This window comes from Chiloscyllium punctatum, chromosome 1 (assembly GCF_047496795.1).
Source record: "Chiloscyllium punctatum isolate Juve2018m chromosome 1, sChiPun1.3, whole genome shotgun sequence".
Lineage (NCBI taxonomy): Eukaryota > Metazoa > Chordata > Chondrichthyes > Orectolobiformes > Hemiscylliidae > Chiloscyllium > Chiloscyllium punctatum.
The window spans coordinates 96,145,046-96,165,944 of record NC_092739.1 but is presented as its reverse complement, the minus strand read 5'-3'; the positions used below and the strand labels follow the sequence as shown (position 1 = coordinate 96,165,944).

At 38.6% G+C, this 20,899-nt stretch overlaps 1 protein-coding gene across 1 annotated transcript in view; it reads left to right on the top strand.

The window, feature by feature from the left end:
* map3k1 (mitogen-activated protein kinase kinase kinase 1, E3 ubiquitin protein ligase) overlaps positions 1 to 20,567 on the top strand; it is a 118,165-nt gene extending 97,598 nt beyond the window's left edge. The window contains exons 13-20 of the mRNA XM_072571299.1: positions 379 to 574; positions 2,725 to 4,057; positions 10,118 to 10,270; positions 13,856 to 14,018; positions 14,851 to 14,982; positions 15,331 to 15,473; positions 16,253 to 16,384; positions 17,075 to 20,567. Of these exons, the coding sequence (XP_072427400.1) occupies positions 379 to 574; positions 2,725 to 4,057; positions 10,118 to 10,270; positions 13,856 to 14,018; positions 14,851 to 14,982; positions 15,331 to 15,473; positions 16,253 to 16,384; positions 17,075 to 17,221 (2,399 nt within the window). The 3' untranslated portion in view covers positions 17,222 to 20,567. The remainder of the gene's footprint in view (positions 1 to 378; positions 575 to 2,724; positions 4,058 to 10,117; positions 10,271 to 13,855; positions 14,019 to 14,850; positions 14,983 to 15,330; positions 15,474 to 16,252; positions 16,385 to 17,074) is intronic.
* The last annotated feature ends 332 nt before the right edge of the window (positions 20,568 to 20,899 follow it).

Genomic DNA, 20,899 nt, shown 5'->3' with positions numbered 1-20,899 from the left:
TGAAGAGCTTTTGCCCGAAACGTCGATTTTACTGCTCCTCGGATGCTGCCTGAACTGCTGTGCTTTTCCAGCACCACTAATTCAGAGTCTGGTTTCCAGCATCTGCAGTCATTGTTTTTATCAAGTTCAGATGGTCGAGTTATCTACTATTGCTAATTAGCAAATGTAATGGAGAGACGTGAGTGAGAACTGACATTTTTCATGCTATTGTAGTCAATGCTGCTGTGTGGTGATTTTTTTTCTCCATTCATAATTATTAATTGTACTGATTTGTAATATCCTTAACTTCTACATCTAGCAAGCATAGGTTAATATTCTGTAGAGGTCTTGGTATAAAATTCAATCCTAAATATTACACTTGTTTCTTCCTCCCTGCAGCATCCATTGGAGTTGGAGGTGTTGACTATGTCTTAAGCTGTATACTGGGCACCTCAACAGAATCTACTAATTGGCAGGCTTTGCTTGGTCGTCTGTGTCTCATCGATAGACTTTTACTGGAATTTCCAGCCGAATTCTACCCTCACATTGTTTCTAATAGTGAGGATCCAGTTCAAACAGAACTTGTGCTAGAAAGGTAAAGGTATTTCCTCCTCATTGCTACCAAGTTGTGTAGGCAATGTATCATTATATATGTATCATTTTGATAATTTTAGGATATTTAAGTTTTAAAATTAGAAGAATATTTGTCACATACTCACAAGTAGTGAAAAGTTTACAAAGTCACTGCTTATGATACCATCTTAGGTACAAAATCTTAGGAATAAATTGGAAGAATAAGAAAGTATAAAGTTCAGAATGGTAGTCCCCCTAAGCAGAGAAGTCTGAACAGATGAGTCTGCGCTGGCCACCACTGAGCCAGGCCTGACCGCCACTTGGTATCGGGCCCCTCCGCCAACTTCACCATCGGGCTGGGCCTTCTCACCTCAGGCATTGCCATTACTTCCCGAGGATGGGAATTAAGAAGGAAGAACAAAAAATCTTAAAAATAAGTAAGTGAAATGGATGGAGCAGACGAGATCTGGCTCAGGAGCCCTATTTGACTGCCGCCTTGGATCTTAAAAGTTTTCCACAGCTGCCCCTGGATTCTACTCAACTAAGCAATGTATCATTATTTTGTTTGTTTTATAAATGTGTATAAGTTTTGAGTTCATCACCTAGGGAGATAATTTTCAGTAGTGTTGCACATGAATTTTGCTGATTTTAAGTGTAACTGCTAACATTGTTAATTCTGAGGAATTATAACTAGCTACCCTGTAAGAAAACATTAGGCATTCCTGTGAGCCAAATATTAGTCCTCAATACTAGTTTTTGGTTGAAAGGGAAGAGTCATATTAGGTATATTAACACTTCTTATTTAATTGGGGGCTTGAGCAAGAAACTGTGATCTAGTCCTTTTTAACAAGTTTTTGACAGCTGAGAACTTACTCTCCAAAATAGCCTTTAGTACAGTGATATGCTCCTCTTATCAGATGTGGGAGTTTCAGGAGAAATTAAGGATTACTGAGGATTATATCTGCAATAAATGTCGTTGGTTGCAAATCCTGTCAGATCGAATGGATTGATTGGAGCGACAGTTAGAGGCAGTGAGGAATTTACAAAAACAAGGGGTGTGATAAATGTGGGAGGTGATGGACTTTTAGGGGAATGTAGCATTCTAGTATCAAGATTGGCTCTCTTGTAATGAGGGGTACATCAGGTTCCATGTGATCGATTGTGTTAGGGGACTCTAGTCAGGGGCACAGACAGATATTTCTGTGGCCAGCAGCAGAAAATCAGAATGTTGTGTTGTCTCCCTGGTGCCAGGATTAAGGAAGTCTCGGGAGAAAGTGAGGACTGCAAATGCTGGAAATCAGAGTTGAGTGTGCAGTGCTGGAAACGCACGGCAGCCGAGGAACAGGTGAATCAATGTTTTGGGCATAAGCCCTTCATCAGGAATGAGGCTTGTGTGTCGGTGCTGAGAGATAAATGGGGGAGGCGGGGTTGGGGGAGGTAGCTGGGAAAGTGATAGGTGGATGAAGGTGAGGAAGGAGGTGATAGGTCAGAGGAGGCAGTGATGGACGGGTCCAAAGAGCAGTGCTGATTGGAGGCTTGGGACTGAGGTAGTATTGGAGGAGGGGAAATTAGGACGCTGTTGAAATCCACATTTATCCCATGTGGTTACAGGCCCCAAGGTGGAATGACGTGTTCCTCCTCCCAGGCGTCGGGTGATAATGGTTTGGTGGTGGAGGAGGCCCAGGACCTGCATGTCCTTGACTGAGTGGGAGGGGGATTTGAAGTGTTCAGCCATGGGGCAATGGGGTTGGCGGATGTGGGTGTCCCACAGATGTTCTCTGAAACCACCCACAAGAAGGTGTCCTGTCTCCCAGATGTGGAGGAGACCACATAGAGTGCAACGGATGGCGTGGATGACATTAGTAGAGGTACAGGTGAATTTCTGACTGTTGTGGAAAGATCCCTTTTGGGCCTTGGACAGAGGTAAGGGGAGTGGTGTGGGCGCAGGTTTTGCACTGCTGTCATCCTAAAAGAAATGCCTTCCAAGTGGATTTTCCTCTGAAAGTTTTTAGAACAGCACTCTCTTTCTAATGCAGAGGAGGTTTTCTTACCCATTTTCAAAGTTTGAACATTACATATTTAAAATATGACTTAGAAGCTTCTTTCCACGTTTAGCTCTCATGTGGATTGTAAAAACTACTTTTCTTATGATATTCTGTTTTTTTTTTCTAGATACAAGAAGCTACTGTCACTTTTGAATTTTGCACTGCAGTCTATTGACAACTCCCATTCAATGGTTGGGAAAATGTCCCGGAGAGTCTTCCTTAGCGCTGCCCGCATGGTTGCAAGAGTTCCTCATGTTTTTGTGAAACTTATACACATGCTGAGTGTAACCAGCTCAACCCATTACATGCGTATGCGTCGGCGTTTGATTGCTATAGCAGAGGAAATGGACATTCTTGATGCCATTCAATCAGCGATAGAGGATGAACAAACTGTGGGTGAAAGACATAATTTCATAGAGCCTTCAGCTCCGCAGAATTCACCATATACTACAGAAAACAATTCCCCAGTGAACACTGTGAAGTTATCTGGAAGAGCACGAAAAAGTACGTTAAGTCCTGATCATGATACTAAATCTTCTATAGGAGCAGATGAGAAGGGAGAGGCAGTGCAAGATATTTCCTCCACAAGACTTGCGACTGCAGTACCCTGTGAACAACCAAAGACAGCCATTCAAGCACGTCCCAGGCCACTGAGTCAGTGTGTCAGTTCATGTTCATCAATGACATCATTAAATCATTCCCAGCTTTCCTTCCCATTTTTGCCTTCCCTGTCATCACCTTCATCCTCACCGCCCTCCTCATCATCAAATCCTTTAGCTGGACAAACTGCTAATGATGGTTCCAAACTTCGACCTCAGGGTTTTGTTCCTAGCAAATTTGCAATGGCTTCTCCAAAAGCACAAAGAAAGTTTTCTCTTCAGATTCAAAACAACTGTTCTAAAGATGTCACTGGAGGTAAAGAGACTGAAAAGCTGTCTCCCGTTTTCACTCAGGCAGTGCCTCCTGCATCCAGTCAGATCCACAGACCAAAACCATCGCGGCCATGCCTGAATGAAATTGGAAAGTTTACAGGTGACTTGAGCAGAAGCTGTATGATGCTTGAACTAAAAGATCTTGAGCTTAGTGACCATTGTGGTAGCAATCCAGTTATTCCAAGTGATGAAACTGTATTCACTCCTGTGGAGGATACTTGTCGCCTCGATACTTCAGCAGAACTGAATTCTAGTATGGAAGATCTGCTTGAAGCGTCAATGCCTACATGTGAGAGTACAGTTACATTTAAATCTGAAGTTGCTGTGCTCTCTCCGGAGAGGACAGAGACTGACTGTACCTACAATGATGATGTTAATCAGAATCAGAAGTGCAAAGAGAAAATGGAAGCAGAGGAGGAGGAAGCATTAGCTGTTGTCTTAGCTATGTCAGCATCCCAGGATGCACTACCTGCTATTCCTCAGCTGCAGGTTCAGAATGGAGAGGATGTCATTCTCATTCAGTTGGATGTAAGTGTTTTTCATTCCTCCAAAAATATATTTCTAATTCCCATCCTTGTCTGAAGAACTACGTGTATTTCAGTATACTCGTGCATGGCAGTCTTTGCAAAATGAAAAGATGGATGGCACATGCTGTTAAAATCCATTTGGAAAGTTTCTATTCTTAACGTAATGAGAGGCCAGTTACATGACTTTTTTTTTATAAAATTTCTTCTACCCCCACCCCCAAGAGTATTTGAGAGAAACCTACTTGTACAGAATTATTGCTTACAGCACAGAAAGTGTCCATTTTGCACATTTTGTCCATGTCAGCTCTCAGCAAGAGCAACTTGCAACAGGGGAGATGGTGTAGTGATAAGTTATCGAGAAGTTCAGGGCAGTGTACTGAAATGATAAGTTCAAATTCCACCATGACAACAGATGGAAATTACATTTAATTCACCATCTAGAAATTTTGTTTGTTTACTTGCGTGGTATATTTACTATTTCTATGATCTGTATATACCATTCTAAAGAACATTTTGAGAAAAAAAATCAATATTTTGCCAAATTTCCCCAAAGAAACTAAGCAATGAGCCCACATAAACTGCATCTTTTGAGATGCAAAAGTAAAGCTCCTCTGAAGTGGGATGCTATTCTTAGCTAATTGGAGAATATGGCCTGTTTGTTGTTTTCTTCCACAAATGCTTAAAAAAATGTTAATGCTCATATAAGGGACAAATGATGTTTTATAAACGAGGTAAATAAGAACATGCAAAATAAAAATAGCACTGGAAAGCCTCAGCAGATCATCAGTGGAGGACAGAATTTGTGCTTTGAAGTTGTTGAAAGCATTGTTGAGTCCTGAAGGTTGTAAAACAGAAAATGGGATGCTGCTCCCCCAGCTTGCACTGGGCACTGCTGGTGCACTACAGCACACCTAGGACAGAAATGTTAGCAAGCGAGCCCGATGCAGCAGGCAACTGGAAAGTTAGGATTATTCTTGTACACATACGTTCCACAGAGTGATTGTCCAATCAGTATTTAGTCTTCCCAATGTAGGAGAGATGTGCATGTAGTAGACTAGATTCAAAGAATCACAAGTAAATAGCTGCTTCACCTTGATGGATTTGGATCTCAGACAATGAGGATGAAGGAGGTGCAACATTATATGCCTTTGGAGAATGAAGGGGAAAGTTGGAAATTCATTAAAATAAATTAAACATTTAAGTATACAAGTGATTATAATGCATTGTTAAATATAGGTCTCCTGAATATACTGAATGAAAATGATCAGTCTGTTGCACACTCTGTTTTGTATTAAAGTTAGACCAAAAAACATGGGAGCAGAAGTAGGCCATGCAGCGTGCTCCACCATTTTATCAGATCATGGCTGGTCTAATAATCCTCAACTCCACATTCTTGCCTTTTATCCCCAGAATGCTTGATTCCTTTAACGATTAAGAATATGCCTCTTAGTCTTGAATATACTTATTCTAATCTCCACAACCCTGTGTGGTAAATAATTCCACAGATTCACTCCGAAAATAGGAATTCCTCCTTATCTCTGTCCTGAAGCTCTTTCTTAATATTATGCCCTCTGGACCTAGATTCTCCGACAAGGGAGAGCAAGTTTTCTGTGTCTCCCCTGTCAAGTCCCTGAAGAATTTTGCTTCAATAAAGTCACCTCTTATTCTTCTGAGCTCCAATAAGTACAGGTACAACCTAGTGAATCTTCCCTGGACTACCTTCAATGTTAGTACAGGTAGACAACCCTTTGTCCGAAATCCGAAGGTTTACGCGTGAAATTTTTTTCCTCATTAACCCAACTCCACACCCACTCGATGTATGTCACTCAGATGTGATGTGAGGGGGCTATACTCTTTGGTTGTATACACAAATCTAATTTCTTTAAAGCATTTATCATTTATTCTCCTTGAAAGCATAGAAGTATATAAAATTGAGAGACCTGGACAAGGTGGGAATCTCAAATACCAGGGCGCATAGGTTTAAGGTGAGAGGAGGAAAGCTTTTTTTTAACACATGGTATTTGGTGTTTGGAATGCATTGCCAGGGAGGTGGTAGAAGCAGATACAATAGCAATATTTAAAATGCATTTAGACAGACATGACCAGTCAATTACTAGGGAAAAAAGGGATTCCGATCACGTGCAGTCAGAAGACATGAAAAATCTCACCCCACTGTTAAAACCCACCGTATTGGTATTCTTCTCTCTCGTACAATAACCTTTCCTCTTGCAATTTTGTTGTTCTGAGGGCAGGTGACTGAGCTGTCACTTGAGGAGCACTTTGGGGCCAGTGACCATAATTCTGTTTGTTTTAAAATAGTGACGGAAAAGGATAGACCAGATCTAAAAGTTGAAGTTCTAAATTGGAGAAAGGGCAATTTTGACAGTATTGGGCAAGAACTTTCAAAAGCTGATTGGAGGCAGATGTTTGCAGGTAAAGGGATGGCTGGAAAATGGGAAGCCTTCAGAAATGAGATATCAAGAATCCAGAGAAAGTATATCCCTGTCAGGGTGAAAGGGAAGGCTGATAACTATAGGGAATGCTGGATGACTAAAGAAATTGAGGCTTTGGTTAAAAAAAATAAGGAATCATATGTCAGGTACAGACAGGATAGATCGAGTGAATCCTTAGAGTATAAAGAAAGTAGGAGTATACTTAAGGAAATCAGGAGGGCAAAACAGGGACATGAGATAGCTTTGGCAAATAGAATTAAGGAGAATCCAAAGGGTTTTTACAAATATATTAAGGACAAAAGGGTGAGTAGGGAGAGAATAGGGCCCCTCAAAGATCAGCAAGGTGGCCTTTGTGTGGAGCCACAGAAAATGGGGGAGATACTAAATGAATATTTTGCATCAGTATTTACTGTGGAAAAGGATATGGAAGATATAGACTGTAGGGAAATAGATGGTGACGTCTTGCAAAATGTCCAGATTACAGAGGAGGAAGTGCTGGATGTCTTGAAACGGTTAAAGGCGGATAAATCCCCAGGACCTGATCAGGTGTACCCGAGAACTCTGCGGGAAGCTAGAGAAGTGATTGCTGTGCCTCTTGCTGAGATATTTGTATCATCAATAGTCACAGGTGAGGAGTGGGAAGACTGGAAGTTAGCAAACGTGGTGCCACTGTTTAAGAAGGGTGGTAAGGACAAACCAGGGAACTATAGACCAGTGAGCCTGACCTCAGTGGTGGGCAAGTTGTTGGAAGGAATCGTGAGGGACAGGATGTACATGTATTTGGAAAGGCAAGGAGTGATTAGGGAGAGTCAACATGGCTTTGTGCGAGGGAAAACATGTCTCTCAAACTTGATTGAGTTTTTTGAAGAAGTAACAAAGAAGATTGATGAGGGCAGAGCAGTAGATGTGATCTATATGGACTTCAGGAAGGCGTTCGACAAGGTTCCCCATGGGAGACTGATTAGCAAGGTTAGATCTCATGGAATACAGGGAGAACTAGCCATTTGGATACAGAACTGGCTCCAAGGTAGAAGACAGAGGGTGGTGGTGGTAGAGGGTTGTTTTTCAGATGGGAGGCCTGTGACCAGTGGATTGCCACAAGGATCGGTACTGGGACCTCTACCTTTTGTCATTTACATAAATGATTTGGATGCGAGCATAAGCGGAACAGTTAGTAAGTTTGCAGATGACACCAAATTTGGAGATGTAGTGGATAGCGAACAGGGTTACCTCAGATTACAACAGGATCTGGACCAGATGGTCCAATGGGCTGAGAAGTTGCAGGTAGAGTTTAATTCAGATAAATGCGAGGTGCTGCATTTTGGGAAAGCAAATCTTAGCAGGACTTATACACTTAATGGTCAGGTCCTAGGGAGTGTTGTTGAACAAAGAGACCTTGGAGTGCAGGTTCATACTCCTTGAAAGTGGAGTTGCAGGTAGATAGGACAGTGAAGAAGGCGTTTGGTATGCTTTCCTTTATTGGTCAGAGTATTGAGTATAGGAGTTGGGAGGTCATGTTGCGGCTGTACAGGACATTAGTTAGACCACTGTTGGAATATTGCATGCAATTCTGGTCTCCTTCCTATCGGAAAGATGTTGTGAAACTTGAAAGGGTTCAGAAAAGATTTACGAGGATGTTGCCAGGGTTGGAGGATCTGAGCTACAGGGAGAGGCTGAACAGGCTGCGGTTGCTTTCCCTGGAGCATCGGAGGCTGAGGGGTGACCTTATAGAGGTTTACAAAATTATGAGGGGCATGGATAGGATAAATAGGCAAAGTCTTTTCCCTGGGGTCAGGGAGTCCAGAACTAGAGGGCATAGGTTTAGGGTGAGGGGGGTAGGATATAAAAGAGACCTAAGGGGCAATTGTTTCACGCAGAGGGTGATAAGTGTATGGAATGAGCTGTCAGAGGATGTGGTGGAGGCTGGTACAATTGCAACATTTAAGAAGCATTTGGATGGGTATATGAATAGGAAGGGTTTGGAGGGATATGGGCCGTGTGCTGGCAGGTGGGACTAGATTGGGTTGGGATATCTGATCAGCATGGACTGGTTGGACCGAAGGGTCTGTTTCCATGCTGTACATCTCTATGACTTCTCCTCTTGGGTTTTTCAACTGTCCTTTAGTCCCATCATTCATGGCTACAGGAGTAGCTGTCGTAGTCTCATGATTCATAATTTTCTGTTTAAATACTTCTGCCTGTCTCCTTCAAAAACATTCAGTTAAATGTTTTTGAAGTTTCTAGAATGCAAAGTAAAACCTGTTACAGGTTAGTATTGGAGCACTTGCACTTTTTCCTTGTGCTCAAACAACCATGTACTGCTCTCCATATTTATTTTGCCCTCAGTAAAGCTTTTGAAATTTGTTTTTGTTCTTCAAAATAATTTGAAGAAAAACTAGATGGAATGTAGTTAAAAAATGAAGCGAATAATACAGCCCTACTTGATTCATGGTGGGAAACTGGATGCAACATGTTTGATGCTCATAGAGTCTAGCTGCGAGTAGAAATATCATGCCCAAGCCCAAATGTTTGGAAAATGTTGAGATTTGCATGTAAACAACTGAAAGAGAGTATTAATATATGCAAAAGATTATTCATTATTTGAATTTAATTTGTTGTATGTTTATTCATTTTAACTAAACTATTACTTTTGGGCATTTAAAGTATCAATATTGTAGTAAGGCAAAACTGGCTTTTTCATAACTTAATGCTTCCCTCTTTTAAAAAACCTGCAGCTAAATTGTGCAAACAAAATGAAATATATACTTGCCTCTAAACTGTTAACTCTATCTTGTGTTATATATTTAACATTGAAAATACTTATCTACGGTAGTAAGAAGTAGTATTATACATACTTTTTATCTGACCTGCATACTCTGAAATAGATCTCTTTTTGGAGGACTCTATGGTGCAGTAGTAGTTACCTTTTGGGCCAGAAGATCCAAGTTCGAGTCTCACCTGCTCCACTGATGTGTTCGAACAACATGTTTGAACAATTGATTGAAAATATAGAAACTAAATCTGTATGTAGATTTCTGGCAAATCTTAAACTGTCATGTTACTTGACTTTACCATTGAATTGGAGGAAAAAGTGAGGACTGCAGATGCTGGAGATCAGAGCTGAAAATGTGTTGCTGGAAAAGCGCAGCAGGTCAGGCAGCATCCAAGGAACAGGAGAATTGACGTTTCGGGCTGATGCTGCCTGACCTGCGCTTTTCCAGCAACACATTTTCAGCTCTGATCTCCAGCATCTGCAGTCCTCACTTTCTCCTCGAAGATTTTAACTCTCTGCGAATCTTCTTACAAGGATGCTAATTCCTGAAGAAGGGCTGATGCCCGAAACGTCGATTCTCCTGTTCCTTGGATGCTGCCTGACCTGCGCTTTTCCAGCAACACATTTTTACAATTGAATGTTCTGTTATCAAAAATGTGACTAAAAATTGTTCAAAACTTCTTTTCTAATGGAAAATGTTGAGTAATGATTCCTTCCATGATGATCAAAATGATTGTAGACATTACAAAAGTTTCTGAAATTTGTAAAATCTGATTTGGAAATGGCATAAACTATACACTAAAGTGGCATATGTTTATAATGGTTTCACTTGCAGACACCGGAAACTCTACCTGGACATACCAAAGCAAAACTTGCTTACAGAGAGAGTGTAGAATGGTTCAAAGGTCAACAAATAGGCCTTGGGGCGTTTTCTTCATGTTATCAGGCACAAGATGTGGGAACAGGAACATTAATGGCCGTGAAACAGGTAACTTCCAGATGTTCTGGCTGTGCCTACATTTTTCTGGAAGGAGAACTTTACCTTAAAACAAGCTATGCTCAAAATGAGGTAGGCAGAAGTGAGGACTGCAGATGCAGGAAACCAGAGTTTAAATCAGAACTGCTGAAGGGCTTTTGCCTGAAACATCGATTTTCCTGCTCCTCAGATACTGCCTGACCTGTGCTTTTCCAGCACCACTCAGATCTAAACTATCTTCAAAATGAGCTAATTTTTAACTATTTTAAATGAAACATTTTATTCTTACCATTTGCAATGTTAGGAACTTCAGTAATTTTCATTATTTTTAATAGCATTTTAATTTCCATTTAATCAACTTGAATCACAATTCACTATTGTCCATATGTATCTCAAGATATTCTAATGCTAATCTTTTTGTGAAATGATAGATTCGCTGTAGCATTGACTTGTTATGAGGAAAACATGGTATTTTATAATAAAAGCATATACGACAGGGCTCTTTTTTTTTAAACACACTCATCACCTCTCCTGAGTTTAGAAACAAGTTTCAAGTTATTCCATTAGTGAACACGAAGCTGTCACTTTCCAAAAGTCGCTGACACCTCTCGGAAATTCTGCTTCATTACCTCCAATCTTGTAATTCCTCAATCCAAATATCTATCTACTGCTTCCTGTTCAAGATCCAGTAACATAGTTGGTCTAACAGATCTAGCATTTCAGCCTAATGAAGCTGATTTTGTCCAACATTGATTTTTTTTTTCCCCTCTTCCTGCCTGCATTTCAGAGTCTCCAAGTTCACAGCTTTCAAACATTTATTGGCCCTAATCATTGTCTTTCGTATATGGATGGCCAGCCAGTCCATCCAACACTAGGCAGACATGATGGCCCTCTACTTTTACCTTGAACAGAGGTCCAATCAGTCACTATCCACTAGCTACCTCCTCAAGGCAGGCTGAACTGAAATTTGATAGATGTTTTCGATATCATGGTCAGTAGTTAAGTAGAAACTGTTTCTGCTCAAATTGATTGAGAACTTGTGGGAAAAAAAACTTTTTTTCTCAGTGAGTAGTTAGGGTATGGATTGCACTGTATGGAAATGTGATGGAATCAGGTTCAGTAAAAGCATTGCCAAACTTTTGCCTTTTCACTGTAACCTTGACATTTAACACATTATCTTGGAAACAGACATCCAGTTAGGAAAATTAGTCTCCCAAACCATAACAATTCAGAGATTCTGACTCTTCTGTGATTCTGCAAACATGTTCTCAAACTAAGGATCTCTTTGACCCCATCACTTTCTCCAAATCAATGCTACCATTAGGGCTGCTGTTGATCTTGGCCTTAGTGATTTCTGCCTTTTTGTGGCATAGGTAGAACATTTTTTCTTCCCATCCTACTCTGGTCCTTTTTCTTGGTTCTGTTTCTGGTACACTGATGACTATATAAGTGCTGTTACTACCTCCTCACCCCACACTAGAAAGTGTAGTTGTTCTGATTCCAATTTCTTCCCCACCTCTCTGACTGTTCCCTTCTCCTCCTCCACTTCTCTATCTCAGTAGATTCCCATTTCTGTAGGTAAGCTGTCATTCAGCATCCATGATAACATCAGAGATTCCCACAGCTAACTGATGTGCAGTTGCAATTCCTTTCACTCTGTTTACTGAGCACTCTGTTCCATTCTCCCAGTTTCTGTTTCTGTCACATCTGACTGCGCCATCTTCCGCACCAGTGCTTCTGAAATGTTCTCCTTCCATTTAATCTGGGATTTGCTTCTGCCATGTTTGACAGGGCTTTTCATTTCCTTCATCTTCCATCATTTCCAGCATGATGCTACCAGCAAACACATCTTTCACACACTCCCTCCAGACTCCTCTCACCTTCAGGAAATGTTCTGGAAATACTGTACTCAGTACCATCCTTACTTGTTCTGGTCTTCCTATGATACCTTACAGTGAGAATGCAGAAACTGCAAGACCTGTTCTGTTAATCTCATACTTTCCCATGTCTCCAAACATTACTTCCAGGTAAATCTACAATTTACTGTACTGTCAATTAGTATGAAACTTGTGATGCAGTATTTGCATCTGTACTTGGGGAGACAGAATATTCTGCAAAACAGTCCCACAATCAGTCTGCAAGCATGACTTTGTGCAGTTGCCTATCTTCTTAATTTTCCACTTTACTCCACATTTTATTTTCTGTTCTCTGCCCCCTTTGTTTCAGGAAAGCTCGCTGCCAGCTCCAGTAGCAGCATCTTTTTTTTAATTCCCCTTGGTACTTTCAAATCTTCTGCATGTGAAATTTCACATAATCACTGTCCTCATTTGTTCAGAGAGCAGCAGCTGGTCATGATTCTCCTTTTCCCTTTTTGCAGCTCCATGAAAAAAGTCTTTGTTCTCCCACTACCAAAATTATTTATTTGCCTTGTAATAATGTTCCTTTTATCCCTTTTTAAAATGTCTCCTTCCTTTCTTTATCACAGAAGTTTCACTTTGTTTCCTACCTGTGTACACCTATCAAACATGTTACACAAACTTATTTCAATTTTGATCAAAAAGCATCTACTTAATATTTTAACTGTTTATCCCTTTTTAGATGCTGTCTGACCTGCTTAGTGTTTCTAACAGTTTGATTAATCTTGGCATTTCCAGTATTTTGCTTTCTTATTCCGTTTGTTCTACTTGTGACTTACCAAGCTACTATTTTGAAGATTGCCTCAATGTTATTTGTGTTCCTTTTGGAACAATATTCATATCTATTAGGTAGAATTGTTTTGCTGGATCTTTCTGATGAGTACATGACCATAACTTTTTTATTTGTTTTGAACAGACTGAAATATCTTGATACTCTTTACCACCAATTTGTGTAGTTTTTTTTTTGGTTTCTGTATGTAGAGGTTTTGTGAGTGAGTAAGTAGTGACAAAACTTTCCTTTTGCTCTTGAAGGAATTTCAGTATCTACACTTAAATTCCCTTCTCTCCAAACTCTCTTTCTCTTTGACATTGCATTCATTGAAGCAACTTTCTTCAGTGCTATTAGTTTAGTGCTCATTGGTGCTGATATTTGTGGTTGTACGACCAACCTCTCCAAATAAAGAATGCATTTCACAATAGGTCTTCCTTAATACAATGTAGAGAAAATATCTGAGATTTTTAAGACTTCTTTTAGATTTTGCATGTTTCGTTGGGTGCCAATACAGTAACTCAGATGTTGAGAGTGTGGTGCTAGAAGAGCAAAGCAGGTCAGGCAGCCTGCGAGGAGCAGGAGAATTGACATTTCTGGCAAAAACCTGCTTCATCAGGAAAGGGCTTTTGCCTGAAATGTCAATTCTTCTGCTCCTTGGATGCTACCTGACCTGCTGTGCTTTTACAGCAGCACATCTTCTTGACTCTGATCTCCTGCATCTGCAGTCCTCACTTTCTCCCAGTAACTCAGATGTGTCTGGTTGATCGAGTGTGTGCTTACATTCATATACTGCTTTTTATGTCAGCCATTGAAGCATTTTAAGTTGTCGTCATTGTTGTAATGTAGGACTAAACAATTTAATTTTGTCACTTCAGGATTGGAAATTTATTTTTCTAACTTTGCAAACAGGTGACCTATGTCAGGAACACATCTACTGAGCAAGAAGAAGTGGTACAAACCTTACGTGAGGAAATCCGGATGATGAGCCACCTTAACCATCCAAATATAATTCGGATGTTAGGTGCCACCTGTGAGAAGAGTAACTACAATCTATTTGTTGAATGGATGGCGGGTAAGAACAACCGTTTTTTTAAGTCATATTATCTGTAGTTTTATTTTCCTAGCTGGCAAGATTCTAACTGCTACCTTTGGAACATTGCTATTGTGCTTCCATTTGGAAAGAATCAAAGCATAAACAGCAAAAAGTCCGGCTTTCTATGTCTGAATTGTTTGCAATTGTTTGTAATGTTGAATTTGTATTTTTTTTAGATCATCTAATTGTTCCATAAATCCAGAATGCATTGTAAAACAGATCATGGTGTGTTGATCTGTGTTATCGGATTCCTGTTTTAAGTTTTCAAAGGCAACTAAAATTGGTTTAAAGGCATAAGGCTTTTAAAAAAAAATCTGACCTGGGGTTGTCATTTTGTTGCTCATCTAATGACTCCTGCTGGAGTAATGTACTTGACAAACAACCAACAATGACATGCAGAATTTTTGTATGTAGTGAGCTCCTGTGATTGGAATGTAGTGTCTGAAAAGCTGTTGGAAACGCATTCAATTTACAAAATAGGTAGTATTCAGAAAAGGAAAATGTAATATTGTGCTAAGGGCACTGTAGGGGAGGTGGACTGATTGGATGACTTTCACAGAGGTGGACTGAATGGCCTCCCATCATTCTCTGTTTCTATAATTTTGAGTCCATTGTTTTACTATGGTTCATGAATAAGTTACAAATATTTTTATATAACTTGGAATGTCTAGGTCTTTTAACGGCAGGAAATTCTGTAACTCGTGGAATTTTCTGGATATTTTCACCTAGCTAGACTTAATGAAATACTTCAATTTTGCGATTAAACAAACTGGGAGATGTTTCAAAATCTTCTGTAACGTTTTATTTTTAGGTGGATCTGTTTCCCATTTGTTGAACAAGTATGGCGCTTTCAAAGAACAAGTTATTATTAATTACAATGAGCAGCTGCTGCGTGGCCTAGCTTATCTCCATGAGAACCAAATTATCCACCGGGATATCAAAGGTAATAATGCCTTGGCCATAGCTAAATACAATAGGCTAAAAGACCAATAGATGACTTGAGTGAAGGTCCTGCTGTGAGCAACCATGCTTTGTGGTACTGTCACAGTAGAGTAGGGCCATGATCTTTCTATTAACCTTTTGAAATAGAAGCCTTTTAAAAGAGAACAAAACAATATCCAACAATATGCTTGCACTTTAAGAATACATGTCTCCCTGCAGTTGCCAAGGAATTGGGTCTGTTTGGAATGTGTATGTTGCATTCAAAGAAAATGTTCGGCGTTGTAACTAGGGAAACATATTTGCTCACTTTCCTCGTTACTATACTAACTTCCAGTATTTGGTTTTCTAGGTGCCAATTTGCTAATAGACAGTACAGGACAACGACTGAGAATAGCAGATTTTGGAGCTGCAGCCAGGTTGGCATCTAAAGGGACAGGGGCAGGTGAATTTCAAGGGCAGCTGTTGGGCACTATTGCATTCATGGCACCTGAAGTAAGTTTACGTGTTGTAAACTTTTAATTGTACGTTATATTCATTGTAGTACTTTTTGCTGTTTATCCCCAGTCATTCACATTAGTAATCTATTGAAACTGGATATTAGAATTTGACCTTGCATACAGGAATGGTTTAAATATAACAGTAACCTGTATCGATTTGGACAAAGCGCAAGGCTTGCATCCAGCAACTTTTCTTGCACAAGTGGTAAATGCTTTCTCCCAAAATCATCCATTTTTACAGATTCCAAGATGACATTGCGGGAACCTTTGCATATTTTAAGTTTTGGAAAATTGTGGAATGTGTCCTTATTTGAAGGTCAAATTGTTTTCGATTTAGCAGATGGACATATCCTCCATATTTCATATATCTTTCTTTTCACCCTTGATCTATCCTGAATGTGCTTCTGCCATGTACCACTTGCTCCCTGGGCAGATTGTAATTTCTGAAAGAAAATGCCTGCAAATAATTTCTAATAGTTTGCAAAACCACCAAATACAAAAATAATTGAATTGGAATGGGAATTCCCGGTGTAAACCCATTCTGCAATATCCCATATCATACATTGTAAGTGATTTAGAATTTGTTTCAAGCATATAATTTGAGTTGAAGATTAGCAACTCATTCTTCCTTCATCAAGAATGCAGTGTTATGAATTCTTTGTGATACAAGTTTTTCATGTTCAGCTTTCCTAATCCTTTTCTTTAGATGCTTATAGAAGTCAGTCCTGATACAGCTAATCAAATTGCACATTGATTCTAATTATTTTTTTCCAGGTGCTACGAGGCCAACAATATGGCCGAAGCTGTGATGTGTGGAGTGTTGGTTGCGTTATTATAGAGATGGCCTGTGCCAAACCTCCTTGGAATGCAGAGAAGCATTCTAATCACCTTGCCCTAATATTTAAGGTTGGTAAATTTATGGAAAGTTTTCTAGGCATTTGGCATGGTGGTACAGTGGCTATCATTGCTGCCTACAGCACCAGGGACCTAGGTTTGATTCCAGCTTCTGGGGACTGTGTGGAGTTGCATGTTCTCTGGTTTCCTCCCACAGTCCAAAGATGTGTAGGTTAGGTTGATTGGCCAGGCAAAATTAGCCCATAGTGTCCAGGGATGTGATGACTAGATGGGTTAACCATTCTAAATGTGAGGTTACGGCTTTAGGGTGGGATGCTCTTCAAAAGGTTGGTACAGACTTGTTGGGCCGAACACCCTCTGTCTGCACTGTAGGGATTTTATGCATTAGAGACTGTACATATGTTGCAATAGTATGTTTTAAGTATGAAAATTGTTAATACATCAAACTATTGTTACATACCCACAATATGTGCTTCTCTCTGACAATTTAAACTGTGTAAAACATTGTTGACAAGCTTTAAAAAATGCTGAAATTGAGAATTATGCCTTTTAAGATTCTTAAATTTGTACAAATTCCTGCACTTGCTGGCAATTATAGTTCAGTACTGATTTTGGTACATTAATATTAATACATTTGCAAAAGATGTTAAGGAAACTGACGATCCGTCAATTTCAAATTATTTTGAGTAATGCTACTGGCAACAATTTCTAAATATTGTATCTGTCCTCAAAATTCAATAGATTGCCAGTGCAACAAGTGCCCCGACAATTCCAAACCATTTAACCCCTGCATTGCGTGACGTGGCTCTCCGCTGTCTGGAACTTCAGCCCCAGGACAGACCCCCATCAAGAGAGCTTCTGAAACATCCAGTCTTCCGAACGTGGTAATGGATACAATTACAATAAAAGCTGTGCAAGACAAAACTACTGAAACAAAGAAAATGCCCAGGTGTTGTCATGCAGTGCACTGTAGAGCTGTATAAATGGGAGAACTGGCCTTGGATTTAAAATAAAAACAGCAAAGGCCAAAAGGAGCCTGTGTCTCAGTAAACGATTGTCAACATGTAGGCAAAATAGTACGAAAATGTCTTGTTCTTGCATGTAAAGGTTGTGCCTTCTTGATTTGTCACTAGTGCCCTGAAATACACTTGGGTCTTCCAGTTACAAAGTATGGGGCAGTTTGAAAGGACGTTCTTCTGTCAGTGCACTTTTTCAGCAAATACTAGTGGCAGAGGGGCTCCTTTTGAGTTTTTGCAGTTTTTAAACTGCCACTGGTTCCAGTCTAACGTAAAGTGTAAGAATATATTGAAAGCACCAGATTCTTCCCTCTTTTTTTTTTCCCCCCTCATATTTCATATTTAAGAAATGATTCTGAAAAAGTGTTCTCTGGATTTAATACAGAGATGTTTTGGGGGTTCATGTTCCACTTTGGATACAGTTGGCAAAATGTGTGAAAATTGCGCTAGTTTTCCAAAGTTTCCACTCTGTTTATTTGCATAAGCAGCACAATTGGGCCACGTTCTTCAGAAAAAAATGCATTTCAAAAAAAATCCTTGTGATATTCTGATGGAGTTTTATTAATACAGCTGAAAATGGGTTTATCAAAAAAATTCACAATCTTTTGAGTAAATTGGTTTTCAATCACTGAAAATGACTTTTAACAACTATACAAAGCCAGTTTACATTTGGTGTACTTAGGTGAGCTTTTTAGTAAATTAAATATTTCTAAGGTTTAAAACTTTATGAAGATACCCATTAGTGCCCTTGCACCAAAAGAGAGCTTCATTTTAAGGGCAAAAGTGAGCATAAAATGCAGAAACTTGCTGCAGTAATTAATTGAGCCAACATGGATGGTTAATTTTGCAGACCAGGCTGACTTCCAGCATTGTTTTATAAATTACCTCAAAAGGTTATGGAAACTCTATTTTCATTTAAGATTCCTCGATCTTTTGTGCTGGTTTAGTTGACTTTTTTTTCTTGACTAATTGCACTGGGAAAACCAATGACGCGGAAGCTGTACTCTTTAACATGTTCAATGGTCCACTCAAGTACTTGATTATAAGGATTTTACTGTGGAAAACAGTGAAGTTAGAATATCATCCAAGTTGATTGGACAACTTACTACAAAGATGCCTGCTGTATTTTTGTCCACTTTCAATGAACGGGTCATTTTACTAGCTATTGTAATTGAAAGGAATTTTGTGTATCCACTTAATGGCTTAAATTGTTTTAATATTCAGGGAAGGGTAAATTGCGAAACCTATTTTCAAAATGTATTTGTAAAACTTTTGTTATAATTCAGTTGTTCTGAGTTACAAAGTTAATGAATACTTTTTTATAGTTTGAAGATATGTACTATTTCTTATAAAATGCTGAACAGATTACCTTTACATTTCCAGTATGACACCATTACTGTGCCTGTTACAAGACTTGTAGGGTAGTGCCTGTTATTTAAATCTGTCCCTCAGTTCTGGTTTACTAATGTTGAGCAGCAACCATGCCAGAAAGCACCTGCTGTGGTTTCATTTGTGCTACTGTCTTTTGAAGCCTTCTATTCAATTTTAAAACATAAACATTTTTATTCAGTTGAATTTTACTTTTGTTTGCTGCTGTAAAATTCTGGAATCTTTGTGAGAAAGTCTTATTGTCTTTACCTTTTAACAAAACAAATAGAACAGCAAAAATGTTATATTCAAAGCTTCGTTTGCAGTTATCCTTCAGCAAAAGGTTTAACTCATTTACCATATTTCTTAGAACACTGTTTCATTTTTTGAACAGTAACCTACAGTCACCAATTTGGATAGATGTGACTTAATAAATATTCTGAGAAACATTTACTTGAAATACAAGCATGTTTCAAAATTACATGCAAGACTGATAGATTTATTAGTGTTCACATCACCTCTGCCTCTTTAAATTGAGAGGGGAATTTAAGTTTAAATTAGACATTACTTTAATGACTATTCCTGAAATGTGAACTTTAGGTTAAACTCTCTTCCTGATTTATGGTATTAGAATGTAATATTTTCATGTTGAGACAAGTTTTTTTTTAAAGGACATGCATGTTGCTATATGTGATATACGACATTGGATTGAAGCAAATGAGCAAAAAAAGTTTGCACCAACTAATATATATTTTTTAAGTGACAAGACAAATCGACTGACCTATTCATATGCCAAGTCTAGATTTCAGATTCATACTTGTTAATACTGAAGGAAAACAATATTTGCTTTGACTTTATTTGGTTAAATCTTAGTACTTTGTGTTTTGTGAATTGGTTAACTGTAAAAGCTTACATCCTTTTAGACATTTTAGTTTGGGAATTTTAACTCTTCCAGCAATAAATCTGCTTGTCTTTACAGGTTTTTAATATTTGTTATTTTCATTCTAACTGTGGCAAGTCTAGTAAATTAAAATGTCAAATTAATATACATGAAAATGGGGTTTCTGTCCCCATGTTCAGTTTTTTTTTGAAAAACTGTTATAATGTGAACCCTCAAATTGGGTGTTAATTTTTTTAAAGAATGTTTTAATATTGTATCACATTCCTCATTGGTTAAAAGGTGCTGTTATTGCTTGAAGAGTTAAAGATGTACAGAGATGTTTGTAGCATACTTCATAGCAGTGACTCGTTAATTTATTGACAACCTGGAATCGCATTTTGTGGTCCTTTTCATGTCAATAAGTTTTTTTTTTGAACAAGTGTTTTTCCTTGAGCTTTAAATGATGCACTCTTGCCATTTATACTGGAAATGTTTTTGTCAAATTTTCACTTTCTGACAAAAGCATTAAACTGATGAACCTTGGCTAATCAGTATTACTTTGTAGATCTCAGCATCTGCTTGTTTAATAAGCTGATGCTTTTTATTATCAAGTTGCATTTTAATTGGGGTTGTTTGCATTGCCCTCAGCTTGCTGATAATTGTGATGTATTTTGTGTAACTTTTTATTTTATGCATATGTGATGTAATATTCTTTGGATCAGAGCTGGACTGAAAATGTAATGTAATTATTTGTGCTGTTCTTATTATGTTATTTGGTACTTCTTAAATTGTAAATAACGTCTACTGCTGTTTTATTCCAGTTTCTACTACCTCAGGTGTCCTATAGTTTTCTTCTACCAAAGTACACTTTCACAATGAAACTATATTTGCTATGTGACTGTAATTTCTAAAACTTCCAGGGCTTAAGGGCTAACTTCTATTAGCACCTTACTGTGCAAGCAATTTTTTTTAAGAAAAAGAAAATCTCTGGGGTTAAAAGATTGGTTAATTGTATCCTTTGTAATTTTAAATATATCAAATATTTTAATTATTGAAATTTTTACCCCATTTTGAAACATTTTATAGGATAATTTGGACCTATTTCGGTGTTTTTGTCTTTCTAGTAAATAAAAAAGGTTTTTTGGAACAATTTATGATTGTCGTTTTTCCTTTCACACAGTGATCTTGTATGTTCAGTATATGAAAACTAACATCCAGAATAAATGGCATAAACAATGAAACTTCTACATTGTTATGTTAGTCCTAATAGTTGATGTATAAATTAAATTGATTTTGGTGCTT